Raw genomic sequence first — 16,332 nt, 5'->3', positions numbered from 1 at the left:
TCAGTTCCCTTCTAAGCCAAGCTGTTTTTTTAATCAGCACGGCCTTCTTCCTCAATTGTGGCTTTCTGGGCATCTAATAAAGTGTTCTTAAATGATTCCCAGTTATCATTCTTTTTTTTTTTCTGATTAAATTCTTCCTCCCAGCTCATTTGACTCATAATTGGCTTTGTGAAATTGGTCCTGTTAAAGCACCAAGTGCATATACATTACTGGTCTGGACTTTATTCTGCTTGCACATTATAAATGTGATCAAGTCATGTTCACTTGTACCTAAGCTGCCATTAATTTTTAGTTCTATGATCAGTTCCTCTTTATCGGTTAGGACAAAGCCTAATGAAGTCTTCCCTCATGTTGGCTGCAACACTTTTTGAGAGCCCAACTCAACTGGCATCTTGGGAACCAGAGTTTGCGTGGGTGGATCCTCAAAGGTTTGATGGGACAGGGTTCACTATAACACTGATCCACTCTATAAGGTGAGGAAACAAGATCTTTCCTGTTTAACAGTTAGGGCCTGATTCTTATTTACATTAAGGTCTTTTTACACTCTTTGCACAGTGTACATTGCATTTACACTTGTGCTGCCAATGTAAATGGGCCCTTGTTTAAGTGAGAATCAGGCCCTTAATCTGCTCTAGCTGCTGCTTCTCCACTTGAAATCACAGCGCTCTGCCAGTGCCGTGACGGTGCATTTCCACGGCGATAATCCTACAGCCAGAGCAGTGGGATTGCAGGTGAGGTGTCAGAGACTGGAACCAATGAAATCTTAAGCTGCAAAGAACCTGTTTGTGTCTGAATATCCCCAATAAAGAAGGACAGAAATAAATGAAATAAACCAACCACACAGGGGGCATGTGATATTAAATCAAATGCAACAACACGCCTGTGTGATTACTTCAGCCTCTCAGAGGGACTCTCCTGTCCTGCGTTTACCAGCTCTAAACCTCCGTGCTTATCACAAGCAGTAGGTGGCGCTCCTCCCTGTGGTTCAGTACTGGGCTAATAGCTGAGTATAGACTGGTGGCTTATGAGGCTGGGGCGGCTACCTTGCTGGTGCCATCTTTTAGATAAACCAAGTGACCAAGGTCCTGACCCCTCTGATCCTTTGGGAAGTCCGTGACGCCTTTCACAGAAGTGTGTGTCTACTTCACAGTACCTCTATAATACCGTGCCCCCCCCTCCTGCCAGCCCCACACTGCACATAGGGAGCTATGGCCACCCTTGTGATAAAGAGTGGAATCCTGTGATCAATCTATATTTTCCTGCAGCTCACTTCTCTGCCCACTAGCCCATCGGCCCTGGGATTTAGTCTAATTTGCCAAGACCCTCCGCATCTTCAAATAGCTCCCTTTAAAAAATCATCCTGCCACACAAAGCTTTTCTTATTTCCCCCAATGTGGTATTACCCGTTCCTCACCATAACAATAAAAAACCTTGCACCAGGACAGGAGGGATGCAGTCTTGCATCACGGATGGCTTTTCTCTTCATAAAAACATCATGACTTTAATGGCTGCAATCTCGTATCCTACAGAGCTAGAAACAGGACTTTATCCCCTTGGAAAGGGAGATTCCCAGCTTCCCAATGGGCCCAGCTGTCACTCCTAGCCCTGGAAAACCCCATGGTCTATTGGGCTTACAAGCTGCAACACTGAAGTTGTCTTTAGAGGTATTTAAGACTCCTCTGAGCCTTGTTCAGACAGACTGTCTGAGTATGTCTACACCGCAAAAAACACCTGTAGCAGCCTCGGTCTGGCAGACCTTGCGCTGTGGGGCTAAAACTCGTAGTGTAGACATTCCTGTTCCAGCTAGAGCCCTGGCTCTGAGACCTGCCCTCCTTGCTGGGTTTCGGCGCCTAGGTTCCATACCAAGCCTGAACGTCAACACGCTATTGTTAGCCCTGTAGCGTGAGCCCCATGAGCCTGAGTCAGTTGACCCAAGCTCTGAGATTTATGGCCGTGGGGTGTTTTTGTAGCGTAGTCATACCCTCTGTAACCAAGGCACCTGGCTTTCCAAGAAGTGGGATGTGAAAAATAATCCCACTGATTTTTTTTAAACTCTAAAATAATAATTCTGTAACATGGGGCAGGTATGACATATATGATGCTTGACACACATGATGGGGAAGCGTGGGCTAAAGGCTTCTATCAGGACAACCCATGTAACTCTCTTATGGCTTCACCACTTTGGAAATAACATAATCATTTCATACCCATTCACCATATGTATTCCAACACCATGGTTTATAGCCCTTTCTATAAAGAGACCCTGTTTCCATTCCTGGACCCTCTGCTCCCATTTAGCTGGCATCTAGACAGGCCCCCTTTCTTGTTTAGTAATATGGGGATGGGTAGCTTGGTTATGACTCCATGATCTAGGGTAGTTATATTTTGCCTACCTAGATCTCCTCTGTAGTTTCAATGGGGTGTAATTTTCATCTTCGTGCTCAGCCTTTACCTGGTGTTCAGTGTTGCTGAGTGTACTGCTGAAAAGCCATTACATTCCACTCCAGAGGTAACGGCATGTCAGTTGGAAATGAACTGATTCCTTGATATACAGTGCTATGACAAGTTAGTAAATGGCTTTTGGGGGTCCCGAATGATGGAAGATGTACGTAGGAAGTATTTGTAGTTCATTTTCAACTGGGAAGACAGTCATGGGGTTGCATGTAAACTTTGTCCTGAAACAAACAAAATGAAATAGGTGGGTTGTGCCTACCTTTAAAATTTGGTCTGATTCTGGCATCATATCCTGAGGTTCTGCCCATCAACTTATCCAGGAAATCCGAGGGGGACATGGGTTTGGAAGTAGACCGTGCCGCTGCTTCGGCTTCTTTGGAAGCTGCCAGGCTGAGTGATTGGATAGAAAGGAAAGGTTTAGTTTGTAGCATTTATAGAGACTGTTTACCTTGTTGTGCGGGGCTGGGGCTCTGTAGGCAGAGCAGTCAGTGCCTCGTTCCCACTGCAAGATAGGCCAGATATCTCTGTGGATTCTTAATGAGGCTGGTCTCTGCTAATTTGTTTGCCAAGCCCAAACATCTCTGAATATAGAATCCCAAGTACCGGAGAGATGACGAATGAACAAAATCCTTTTGCTAATGTAGGTACAGCTCCTTGGCATCTGACTAAATCCGAAGTGTGAACTCCAGCACCGAACCCCAGTGGGAAAACACACTCGGAGATTAGCCTAGTTTTATTACAGGCCTCCATATTACCATGTAATTACATAGCAAATAGCACAGGAGCACGTACAGTGCTCTGACATTCTCTGGGGAGATCTGAGCTGCACGACTCTCATTGGCTTTAATAGGTGTCACATGGCTTCATAGTTCATGAAGAACTCTGGGTTGGTAGGGGAAGGGACTGTGTTTTCTTCCACACTTTCTGGCCAATGCAGATGAAGTTCTCTGCAATGCAGGGATCTGAGTTGGAGACAGCCCCATGGTCTTTCACTGCCAGGCTAGCAGGGGCCTGGACCAAGGCAGAATCTAACACTGGAATGATACTCCTAGCAAGATAGGACTTTGAGGGTGGGGAAGGCAAGGACCACAGTCTTATTGGAATTTAAGAGGTGTGCAGGTCTTGAAGGCTTAAGTGGCGTTAACTGGTTCACAGGTCTTGGGTGAGGCCACTTATGGACAACTTGGTGACTTCCTAGGATGGAATAAGTGAAGTCAGCAGTTGTCCCATAAAGGGTGAAATTCAACCCCGAGAAGAGGCCTAGCCCAAGGCATATGCACCAGTTAACTCCATTTAAACCTTCAAGAGCTGTATACCATTGAAATCCTACTGGAGTTCTCAGGGTAGGGCTTAAGTGGTACCTAGCCCTTGTTGCTGCCATCCACGCAAGGACGAATTTCACCTAGAGGGAATAAACCTTAGAATCTACACTTTCAAGTTTGCAATAGGATTTAATTTCCAAGATAGAAATGAACTAATATTTCATCCTAGATGCTGCCGTAATGTGCCCTGTATTCCTGTGCACAGTATATCCTTGTGTTCTGTATTTTGACATTAGGGGGTGTCTGTTTTCATGGCAGTGGGGAGGGAATGTGGTACACCAGGCTGGTCATGATGCGGGGAGAGCTGCGTGTTCATCAGAGAATCCTGCTTTCCAAAGGAGGACACAGGTTGGCACTCTGAGAGTAGTGAATGAAATTTACCCCCATACAGAGGGCCTGTACCACACAAATGTGCCCCTTAAATGCCCAAGTAGAGCTCAATGGGTGTCTGGGTTTTGTGCTGACTCTCTGCTCAGGGCTGAATATGACCCCTCAGTAAGCTAAATGTGGCAGTAAGGCACCTCTTACTGGATTATTAGGGAGAGGGGCACACTGATGGGAGGCAGTTGTTACTGGTCCGGTGAAGGGAAAGGACTGTGGTAGTAGTTGTGTCCTGTGCAAATCTGACTGTTTTCCAGGGTCAGGATGTAGACAGGGGCTGGGAGTTACTGTTATTTTTTATTTTACGATATATTTATAGAGGGGGCATGATTTTTCTCTACGCTCGGGGGACTCCTCAATATTTACTCAAACTGAGTGAGGGTAATTCACCAACGGAACAATTGACCAAGGGTCATGGTGGGTTCTCCATCACAGGAAATTTTAAAATCAAGTTGGGATGTTTTTCTGAAAGGGCTACTCTAGTTCAAACAGAATTAATTTGGGGATGTCCTAGGGCCTATGTCCTGCAGGAGGTCACGCTAGATGATCACAATGCTCCCTCCTGGCCCTCGACTCTATGAAGTACTAGATTGGGCTCTTAATCTGATGTTTGAACGCCCCTTGGAATGGTGCCTAGAAGTCTCTGTGAACATCAAGTCTCCCATTTCTTTCTGCTCGGTAGTTGACGTTACCAGACGCTAATATTAATGGTAAGTTGGCTGCCATCTTGGTTGATACACTGGGGATTAGACCTGGGACCTCCAGAGCTAAAAGTACGAGTCTCCGCAGCCTGAGCTAATGAGCCAGTTCTGTGTCGGCGGGCTGTCACAGATGCAAATCCTTTGAGGACTGGGCATGGTGGGGCGGTACCAAGGTGGGTGGCACTGGCCGGTGGGTTAAATGGTTACAGCACAAACCATCTTTGGACTGATATCTCCAAAACCAACACTTCTAGATTGGCATGGTGTGAGGTTAATTTACTATCATTACCCAGCAAAAAAAACTGAGCTTTACTAGCATCTAAAACAACATGATATATATACTGATGGGTCAGAGGTCACTGGTGATTTAAGGTGCATATAATATGCCTGTGTATAAGGGAAGATTGCATTGCATTGACTCACATCTCTAATGGCTGGCAAATAATTAAGAGCAGGGTTTCAGTTTCTCGGCCCTTAACCTTCATGAACACAAAGTTTGATCTCCAGAAGATTATAAATGGAATAATTTTCTGCAAATTGCGATGGCTGGGTTTTTTTCTCCGTAAATTTGTTTTTGTTCTATTTCAGCAATAAAAATGTTGGTAGGCCGATGGGGGAGAGAATTTATGACCAGAAGTGATCTGGAATATGAAATTAGGAGGTTGTTTATCTAATCTCTGCCTTTACAGCCTCTATGCTTTAATTATCTCTCAGTCTAAATCTAACCTGAGCTAATCTGCACACACACATTTTACAATAGAGTATATCTAGTTTTTATATATTTCTGACTAAATTGTCTGACCCTGATTCCCATGTCTGATCTAGCAAATTGCCCCACCCCAAACCAAGGTTTCAGAGGAGATTGGACAACAGGATAGGTTGCTTTACATTTTTTTTTTAATCCTTGATTTGCAAACTCAGTAGAAAAAGTGTGTATGGAGGGGGTGATCAATTCTGGACTATACATCTGCATTCAAAAAGAGCCTCTCCATGGAAATTAGTCTGGAGAAAAAATTTCAATTAAGCAGCAAATGGCTCAGTAACCAAAGAATACTGCCATTTCAGCACAGAGGTGCCAGCTAGTGCAATAAACTGATTTCTTCTCATTAACTATGGGCTTTGGGGAGACTACAGGGAGAAAAATGCAATACAAATCTAATAGGGTTTTTTTAGGTATAAAAAGATTATTAAAAAAAACCCTTCTAGTTCCATTGGAATTTACTTTAAAAATGAGATGACGGAGCGGAGAGATTGAACATACAGGAAAACTGATAGCTAATAAAGCAGCCTTGGTTGTGTATATGTACAGAAGGAGGCTTTAATCTATTGCAAATGAATGAGTACACTAGCTTTTAATGGCTGCAGTTATTCAGATCCCTTTAAGCCACAAATGAAACAAGTTGTCTGGCCTCAGCGCACGTGCAAAAATATCTTTTCTAATATGGTTGCTGCAATCATTCACGTGCAAAATCTAACAATAGTTTGCCTAATCTAATAATAATACTTAGAAATAATTGAATTTAGCTAGATATTTTTATGGCTCCGATGCAAACATTAGTTCCCACACCAGCTCTGTGAAGGAAGGGTATGTGAAAATGGACATGTTATGGCTGAGACAGGGTGGGAGAGGTGATATCTTTTATTGGACCAACTTCTGTTGGTGAAAGAGACAAGCTTTTGAGCCCTCCAGAGGTCTTCTTTAATTCTTTAACCAACAGATATTACCTGTATTTGGAAACAATATCATGGCTGGTATTTCAAAGGGAATTTAAGGGAGTTAGGCTCATTGAATTTCAATGGGATTTGGATTTCTAGCTTCATTAGGCTCCTTTAAATCCCCTGCACTCTCAGGATAAGGAAACTCAAGCAGAGAGAACTTTAATGATTCGACTAAGGTCAAAGAGTGAGTCACTGGCAGAGATGTGAAGAGAACCCAGAAACCTAATTCTCAGTCCCTTGCTCTAACCACTAGGAAATGGTCTTTTGAGTTTAAAAGTGTCAAAACTGACCACTTTGCATAAAATTTAAAATATACACCATGGCCTAATCGATTTGAAATGCATTTACAGATCCATGTCAGGAAACGAAATGATTTGCTTCTGCATGAGAGTGAGGCATTAGGGTGAAAGTGATGAAAAATGGACACAGCATTCTTCCGCACTGTAGCCAGTGATGGTGCATTGTGGTGAGGAGGCTCAAGAGAGAAGTCTAGATAAGATCTCAGGGCTGGGCCCAGACAGCAGAGGATAAATCGTGCTTGGCATCCAGCTGCCCGAACAGTAAAGAAAACGGTGTGACTTAGTGTGTAGCTAGTTGAGTCTGGAGCAATCGGGTGGGTGGAGGCAGGTGCTGCTAAATGAGAGAGCTTCTACACAGCTGAACACGCATTCCGATAGCGGACATGAAAATGGAGAGAAAGTGTAGGTGGCAAGCTGCTGTAAATTGGGATAGCGCCATTGACTTCAGTTGAGGTGCCAGCCCTGTATTTTTAAAGCTTGCTAGACCTGGAAGGCAGGCGGGAGAGAGAGAGCCCTTTAACTGTTTCCCAGCCCTCTGGAGCTTTAGTGTGCATCCCAAAAAGTAGCTTCTGTCTCTCCGTTTGGACACATGTCAGAATTGCCAGTGGCATTTTGGGCAGGCTGTGAGGCACCTAAGAAAACCTCATCGCCCCTCTGTTTTGCTGCATGTAATATTTAGAAGGTTAAGGAGCGCTTGATTGGGCTACTAGGTGTTGCCATGTAACCACTGGGCTGGTGTGCGCTCCAGGAGATCACCATTACTAGCACGGGCTATTCCGACAGCTGCTCCATATCGGGTTGCTATGGGCAAATGTTGCATTGGGGGTTCAGATAAGACGAGCCCCTGCAAGTTTGGTGGTTTCCTGAACTCTGCCTGAGCCTCTTGCGGCTAGAGATGGCTTGAGAAGAGGCTTTCTTGTGCGATATCTGGGATTTCCGCCTTCCATTTGGGCTTGGAAATGCCACCCTAAGTGACCCTTTTATGGTTTGTTTCAGAACCTCTGCTTGGACAGCACTGCGTCCTCCAGATACAAGTAAGGGAAAATCGTCCAGTTACTCTAAAGTTATTGAAGATAAAAAAAAAAAAAAAAAGTGAACTTCAGGGCTGTTGTTGGGTTACCCAGACCAGCTCAGCTTCCCCCTCGTAAACAGAACCATGGCACTGCTTCAGTTTCATCAGCACCATAACACAGAGCCTATTAATATTATTTATTTGTTCTACATTAATGCCCGGAGGCCCTACCGACGTTGTGCTAGGTGCTTCAATACACCTAGTGAGACTGGCATTGTCCCAGACAGTTTACAATCCAAACAGACAGAGGATCTAAGAGAAATCATGCAGAATGCAGTGTCTATAATCACAGTTCGGTTTGCAGGAAGATGGAAGCCTGCTGTGTTTTAGTACCGGCCCAGGGACAAGAGGACAAAGGAATGCTCCTTTTATTTACACGGCTGCAATCCCAGGTGAATCTGGCCCAGAACTGCTGTTAAACAATCCTAACAACAAAAAGGGGGCACATCAAAGGGTCAGTGAACCAGCGTTATCATTTGTGAGATTAAATGCTAGTGCACAGGGAAGACGCAGGCTCTGAGCTTTACGAGTTCCAATCAGCAGAACACATCTGAAGGTGAACATCACTGGAAGATGAACTGGGCTGGCTGGGAATTCGAGGTGTCCCATTTCCTAAAATGGACTACCCAGGCTTTCTGAGGCTTCAGTTTTCGGAACCCCTTGGCATAGGCTGGCATCTGGCGGCTGTGTTACTCGATTGTTTTCTTTTGCTAACAAACAGAGGGAAGATTCTTATAACAAGGTATCTGAGTTCGGAAGCGGCTCTCTCCCAAAGTCTAGACATGTCCCCAGTCCAGCTGCTTTCTGTCCTTTTCATTTATTTGGCCACAATGATGTATTTTGATGCTTGTTTGTGGTTGTGGCTGGGGCTGTCCCCCTGATTAAATCTGACATCCCAGAATCTCCAGCTATGGTGGAATGCTTGTGCAGAGAACTATCAATTCTCTCCCCACAAAGAGGAAAAGCCTAGGAATGTGATCAGCACCCCACTCCTCTTCCCCCGTTAAATAGCAGGAAGGTAATTGTTAATTCTTAATACCCAGAGCAACAATAATAGTTGGCAGCAGCTGCACAAACTAGTGCAAAGCAAGTATTTGTGGAGGGAAATGCACAGCGAAAGTAGCACACGTTAGACAAATGGGGCCAGGACCCTCCTCTGGTGTAAATCAGCATGGCTCCATTAACTGTTCTAGAGCAACCTTTGATTTACACCAGCTAGAACTTGGCCCCAAGGTATCTGGACAATTCAGACACGTAGTACAATGTGCATCTAATATGTGCTACAGGATCATTTCCCACAGGTCAGGGCTGTGTGGGAACAATGTCTTGGATTTTGTTAAACAAGAAACAGCCATGCAGAGGGGTGTGTGTGTGTGAGTGGCAATGTGTGTGAGAGAGAGACACACTTGGGATTGCTTTCGACTGAGGCAACTCATATTCCTCTTTTCCGTTAGTCTGTGTTTATAGCAGAGAGAGGCAGAAGACCAGGTCCCCAGGACTGGCCATTTGGTGACCTGCACGCAGCTTAGGGGAGGGTGTTAGGCCAGGCCTGAGAAGTAGCATAATGCAGCAGCCTAGCAGCTGAGGGACAATGGAGCAGAAGGTCCCTCCAGTCATCCCTGTGCCCCAGGGTCTCTGAGAGGGGAAGTGCTGCAGAGCTGTACCAGCTCTATCCTACTGGAGGATAGCGAGCCACTCAAGCTGACTTCGAGTCTATGTGCCTCTGGAGCAGCGCAAACCAGACACAATGGGGGCAAGGTTTTGGCTCTTAATATTTATTTGCAATAAAATCTGCACTACGAAGCAAATCTTTCCCCTCCTACTTGCATGGACGCGAGAGATCTGGGATGCGGGAAAACCAGCGTGGGCCTGCTGGTGACTGGCAGTGGGAGTTAGGGCCCTAAGGCAGTATGACACAGCGTGAGCATAAACACGGGGTGCAGCGATATAACTAGGCCTGTAAGAACTAGATTTTTATCAGCAAATGTCAATTTCACCCCACACGCACAAGTGCATGAAAAAATATTTTCATCAGCGATCATTGAAATTTACGGAGAGGCAAAGTCAGAAAAATGCTGCTTTGGAACTTATTAGAGTTCGATTTGAGGAGATTTGCCCGGAGTGTTTTGACATGGGATGCGGAGAGTTTGTGTTTTGCCGGTTATAAAAGCTGTAATGGTTTGAATCTCAGTGTCGACTTTCATGACATAATTGTTGCCCAATGCCCCCGGAATTGTGAACATTTACAACGGAGACAAATAGAAAAAAAATAAGACTTTAAAAAAAGCATCAACATTATCCATCAAAATTACACAAACATAAAAATCAAATTCTGCCAAGCTTAGCTACGACGAACAGTGAAAGGCAAGTTATCCTCAGAGTCTTTATTTCTATTTAATATGAATATTCTGTGCTATGTGTATTCCTCCTAGGGCAAATTCCTGCTTTCAGTCACACATGGTCAACCTCAGTGCTGCAGTGCCTGAGTATTAACTGAGAGCAGAATTTGGCCAATTATCTGTAAGTGAGAAGAGGAATAGAATTCCTATATAAAACACCCAACTAAGGCTGTCACCCATTTTAAAGTGAGGAAGACAGGAGGGTTCAAATGATGGGGAAGTCCTTAGAGAAATCAGGATGATAATACTGCTCTCATGGCACTACTCAGAAGACACCACACACTCTCCTGGTGTGAAAGCATAGCTTATAGATGGATTTCCCTGGAACTCGGCCTTAATTAATGTGTAATTTTTTTTTAAAAGTGCCATTTCAGCCCAAGCTAATTGAACATACAACGGTGGGATGTTTAGTCCCATGGGCAATTTATTTTTCTGCTTGCTGCAATCCAGAGTTGTCCGGCTGCTAATTTTCTGAAGCCCCAGAGAACTAAGACTGAGTTTGTTTGTTACCCTCTCCGCCTTCCTGCATTGTAGCCTATTTCAGAGGTGTGTGGTGGGGAGGAGGGAATCTTTGTACTTCCTGATTCTGCTTTTGACCGGGAGACTGGGAAACAGACCGAGATGCTAAACTCATTTCATGCAGGCCGGTGAATAATTATGGAAAGAACTTTCGGGCACCACGGACCTCAGTTGGATTTCAACCCATGACGCAGAGATGCAAGATTTTTAGCCCACTATTAAGCCCTTGAGTCATCTACTAGCACCTCTAGCAATATTCTTTGTGTAGCGAGTTATAAACAGTTAAAAAACAAATCTGTATTTACTGTTGTGTTATGTGTGATAAATAACGTATGAGCCCATTAGCCAGGAGGACCTAGGCTGTGTTTCCCAGTGGCTGTCTGAACCCTAGAGCAGACATACCCAATTAACTGAGCTACTCGCTCCCGGTCCCATGACTAGGTCTGCCATGCGTGTGTGTCCTTCACGTTACAGTACAGGAGCCTGATCCATAGACAGCAGCTCTCCCCAGTGTGCCAGTCCCGAGCTGAACGAGTGAGTGCCGAGCTAAGCATCTAGCTTTAGGTTTCTCTCATGTAGCTTTCACAACAGAAGCAACAAGTCCATTTCAGGGGATTTCACTGTGCACCCCGTCTGCGCTTTTGCTGCTGACGGCAATGCCAGGCTGGCTCCCCTTTGTTTGGCTCACAAGCCATGACAGCTACGCTGGGCCGCTGCACTGTCCTGTAGTTAATGTGGAACCGAACAGGAATTACACTGTAGGTCTGAGCTAAATGATACACTGTCACTGGAAGTTTAGTGTGCCAGACTCCTGTCACATACTGTGCCATACATGTTTGCCCGAAGCCCCTACCACATCCAGAACCTGGAGAGCAGTCGTTTAAATGTGGCAGGTTGAATTTATTTCCCTGCTGGCCAAATAGGGTTTCAAATCACTCAGGCAAGTGAGATGTTCTATCGTGGCAGATTAATCAGGTATATTTTTCTTGGCTAGCATCTCTGGGCTGGACAAGGAAGCCACCAGTGCCTTTTGGAGTGTCAGCCCGGGGATGGTTCCTCAAGATCAGCCTGAGTTTGCCTTCGTAGTCCAAACACATACACACGAAGCATCAGTGAAACAGTTTAGACAGACCTCCCCATCTCATCTTCACACAGTCTCCTTTAACTGTCAGCTATTTTCTTTCTTTCCGTCATTGCTGATTATCATCATACTTGTGGCTTAAAAGCTTCCTCCTGTCTAATCAGCCTGTTCTGCCGACCAGATTTATTTACAAATGTCATAACAACAGAGCGGTGTATCTAAGACTTTACACTCTATGTACTGCTCTGTTCTGGGGCGGAGTGGGGAGAAGTCCACTTGGATTTCCCCATTTCCTCCATGTTATTCCCCCTCCAGCACTCTTAAATGCCCCATGTCACAGTGACCCTCCCTGGGACCCTAGGAAGGCTGAGCAAGGAAGCCACCAATGCTTTTAGGAGCATCAGCCAGTGGATAGTTACTCAAGATTGGCTTGAGTTTGTCTCCAAAGTCCCGGGGGACCAAACTCCGACTTCCACATGGCAGCGCACGGTGTCCCAAACATACTGCTGGCCGGGGCAAACACAGCGAGCGCTGATGTCATGAGGGCCCCTCGGAGGGATTCAAGGCAGGGGAGCCGGCAGTTTCTGAAGGAGGAGGCTTCTGTTTGCACGCTGCTGTCTTGATGGGGAAGAGAAGCACAGGAAATGGCAGAGTGGCTTCCTGAGTGTGCAGGCTGGTTTTTTATTTACTCAGATGTGTGAGGGCCCTTCAAGGGTCACTAGGCTCATTCTTGGACCACTGTAAGATAAGATACACTGACCCCTGTTAAGTGACAGGGCTATTAACCTTTATAGCCCGGAGCTGGGTCAGGAAATAAACACAGGCTCTTACCAGCACTCCTGGGTGTCACACCCTTATTAAACTGGACCCTTACAGGAGGTGTAAATATAAACAGAGCATTGGCATCCATTAGTGACAGAAATACACCCTAGGGGCCTGATATTAGCTATAGAGATTAGGACTACGAGTGGCCAACTGCCACTAAAGTGGCACCTGGACTCGAACAACAGGAATGGGCTGCATAAAAGACGTTGGATTCAGCCTCGCCGCGGACCCTTCCATCAGCCACCATTTTGTGCTCCCTGCCTGCCTGCCCCTTCCACGCAAAGAGGGCATTAGATTATTTCTAGACCAGGCGAGTTTGCCACCTCGGCCCCGGCATGGCACTTTTCAGGGACCTCGGCTTCTGATTAGGAAGTTGAATCCAGCAGGCTGGCACCCCCTTCGCCTCAACATAAAGAACAGTCAGCCAAGAGTTGCTAACAATCTCCCTGGAGCCCTTCTGAGCGGGTTTGCACGGCCAGTTCCCTTCCCTTTCACCACTGCTTGCCTTCCGCCTGCTTCCCCCTTGTCTTTCTCGCTGGTCCCATCCTTTCCTGCTGCCAATCTCAGACCTGACGCCTCCTTGAAATATGTGGTCTCCTCTCCCACTTCTTCCTTCTCAGCTGCTCCCCATCCCTTATCCCCCTCCCCCTGCCCTCCGGCAGTCTGGTCACATTTCCTCCCACCCCTACCGTCTCAACCCTCTCTCCCCAGTTAATTTCTCATTTTCTTCCCTCATGTCTGCTGTGACTGCACTCCTCCTTCTCAGGAGCCAGAAAGAGGGAGGCCTAGAGTCTGAAAGAGGGAGAGGGATCCTAATTGCTGCGTCAGGTCATCCCTGATTTTTGCAGCACGTCAGCACTGGGTCCTGTGGCAAACCGTCAGACAGATAGTGGCCTGGAACGCCTGGAAAAACCCTCCACAAGTGGAGGTTTTTATTAGATTAAATACTGAAATGAAGAGCACACTCAGTATTTATATGTAATTCAATGAAAAAGAGCCACACTCGTTTTCTGAATGTTTGTCTCTGCAAATTGCATTGCAGGAATTGGGGACTCTGATGCTGAATTCTTGGGCAGGTGTGCCTCAGAGTACACAGAGCTCTGACTCTCTCTCTCTCGCTTCATGCACAGTGTCATATAATGCTTCACCGGTGATTGTAGCCCATGCAATGCAGTTAACGGGTGGTGGTTACAATATATCCTGCCGGTAGCAGCTGTGGAGGTGATGGGGTAAGGAAATGGACTTGCAAAGCCAAGTTTCAAGGAGCATCTGAATTTAGTATTTTCATTAAAGAGCTGGGTAAGAATCACAGGCATTGGTCTTGAGATAGGATGGGAAGATAATCGGGTACAGAAAGGCAAGGAGGATGTTGCTGGAATGAGGACTGCAAAAGAGGACACATTAGATGCTGCCAGGGGTTCTGCATGCATCTCTTAGTCATGCAAAAAAATTTCACCTGTGAAATAATCTCATCTTTGTCCTAAGATGCTGTGCAGTATTGCTATGAGCTGTATAAGCAGTTTCTATGTTTCACCCCAGAAGTGGCTGCATTGCACTAGGGGCAGCGTTTTAAAATCACGTTAGGATTCTTTAAGATGCAAGGGGATATATAAATGTAAATTATTACTACATACTTGCATGGGTGTATAACAAGGATGGAGAAAGTTTTCCACTTGGCACCAGGAAATTAACTCTCCAGGGAATGTTAATATCCACTGGGAAACCAAAGACCCTCTAGAAAAGGTAGAGAAAATCATTTTCAGGCTGCAGCATGCAGGTGTCTACGTCCTTCAATAGCATGTCCCTGCAGCCACATCTCTTACTTCTTCCTGCAAAGGGCCTCATCCAGACCTGTAAAGTATCCCAATAAAACTAACTGAAAACCAAGCAGAGCCACCAGTGGCTGAAACAATCTCTACAGAGCAACTTGAGAGCAGGTCCAGGTGGCCAGAGCAGCAGAAAAAGCAACCCCGGGGCAAAAAAGAAATCCCTGGGCTATATACAACTTCAAAACAAAAGGCACAAGGAAAGGGGATGACAGATTGTATGGGACAGGTCCTCTGTTGCTATCACAATCTTCACTCTCATGATTAATGACATTGTCCAAGCTGCTTTATATTTACCATTTTAATTCAGCGTTGCCTGTTATAGTTTTTCTCTCACTAATGAACACGCATTGTCACAGTGCAGAAACAATGCAACCTTCTGGGGGAGAAAGGGGACCCAGACACACCACAATAAACCAGGAGCTACCTCTCTGTTCCTAATGATGTGTATTACAGAGATATATCTTTTTAACTGTTGCCCTTGAATTGATATTGGTATTATTTTCACTTTAATTTGGGTTTATTCTCCCTATTTGAGACTCACTTAAATTACGGTTGTGAAGCTACAAACTCTCATTACAGCCAGTCTGATGACATTCAGACTTCTCAATGGTAAGTTTGTCAGGACAGGGATAAAGGTCTTTGTGTCTTGTGCAGCACCGGAAACACTCTTGTTGACTTTCAATAGGATTTGCAATCCTAATTTGCGTTTCTTAAAAATCCCTCTCTTAAAAAAATAATGAAGAATAATAATTCAGAACTTCATACAATATTGTTTTTAATTGGCCGTGAATTAGGAAACAAATCCAATAAATCCATGTGTGTGTATACACACACAGAGATTTTAAAAATGTTTATGATCACTTCTTCATATAGCAAAGCCTTTAAAATCAATGGGACTATTCACAAGCTTAAAGTTAGGTATGTGCTTAAACATCTTGCTCAGACAGGGCTACGGTGAATACATTTCAGCATGTACATAAACCTTTGCAAGGCCAGGGCCTCAGACTCTAGGTAAGTATAGTCTCATCGTTTATATGTGCTTTCTGGGCTTGGAATCTGTGAACCTATTTATCTCACAACTAGGAAATTTGGGGCCTTTCCTTTGATTTTGGATCCAGCCCTTCATTTCTAACAGCTCTCGAATACTCATCTGAACATAAGAACATAAGAATGGCCATCCTGGGTCAGACCAAAGGTCCATCTAGTCCAGTATCCTGTCTTCCGACAGTGGCCAGTGCCAGGTGCCCCAGAGGGAATTAACAGAACAGGGAATCAAGTGATCCATCCTGTGTCGCTTATTCCCATCTTCTGGCAAACAGAGGCTAGGGACACCATTCCTGCCCATCCTGGCTAATAGCCATCGATGGACCTATCCTCCATGAATTTACCTAGTTATTTTTTGAACCCAGTTATAGTCTTGGCCTTCACAACATCCTCTGGCAAGGAGTTCCACAGGTTGACTGTGTCTTGTGTGAAGAAATACTTCCTTTTATTTGCTTTAAACCTGCTGCCTATTAATTTCATTTGGTGACCCCTAGTTCTTATGTTATGAGAAGGAGTAAACAACACTTCCTTATCTACTTTCTCTACACCAGTCATGATTTTATAGACCTCTATCATATCCCCCCTTAGCTGTCTCTTTTCCAAGCTGAAAAGTCCCAGTTTTATTAATCTCTCCTCATACGGAAGCTGTTCCATACCCCTAATCATTTTTGTTGCCCTTTTCTGAAC

At 45.1% G+C, this 16,332-nt stretch overlaps 1 protein-coding gene across 3 annotated transcripts in view; it reads right to left on the bottom strand.

Annotated features, from left to right (window-relative positions):
* The window catches only part of GLRA1 (glycine receptor alpha 1), an 80,371-nt gene that overhangs the window by 53,987 nt on the left and 10,052 nt on the right, over window positions 1-16,332 (bottom strand). For all 3 annotated transcript variants that reach the window (XM_074960256.1, XM_074960257.1, XM_074960258.1), the window contains exon 3: window positions 2,714-2,844. In XM_074960256.1, the coding sequence (XP_074816357.1) occupies window positions 2,714-2,844 (131 nt within the window). The remainder of the gene's footprint in view (window positions 1-2,713; window positions 2,845-16,332) is intronic.

The sequence above is a fragment of the Natator depressus genome, chromosome 8, assembly GCF_965152275.1.
Source record: "Natator depressus isolate rNatDep1 chromosome 8, rNatDep2.hap1, whole genome shotgun sequence".
NCBI classification, from domain to species: Eukaryota; Metazoa; Chordata; order Testudines; family Cheloniidae; genus Natator; species Natator depressus.
The sequence above is the reverse complement of the archived record's forward strand: the minus strand, read 5'-3'. Positions and strand labels throughout refer to the sequence as shown.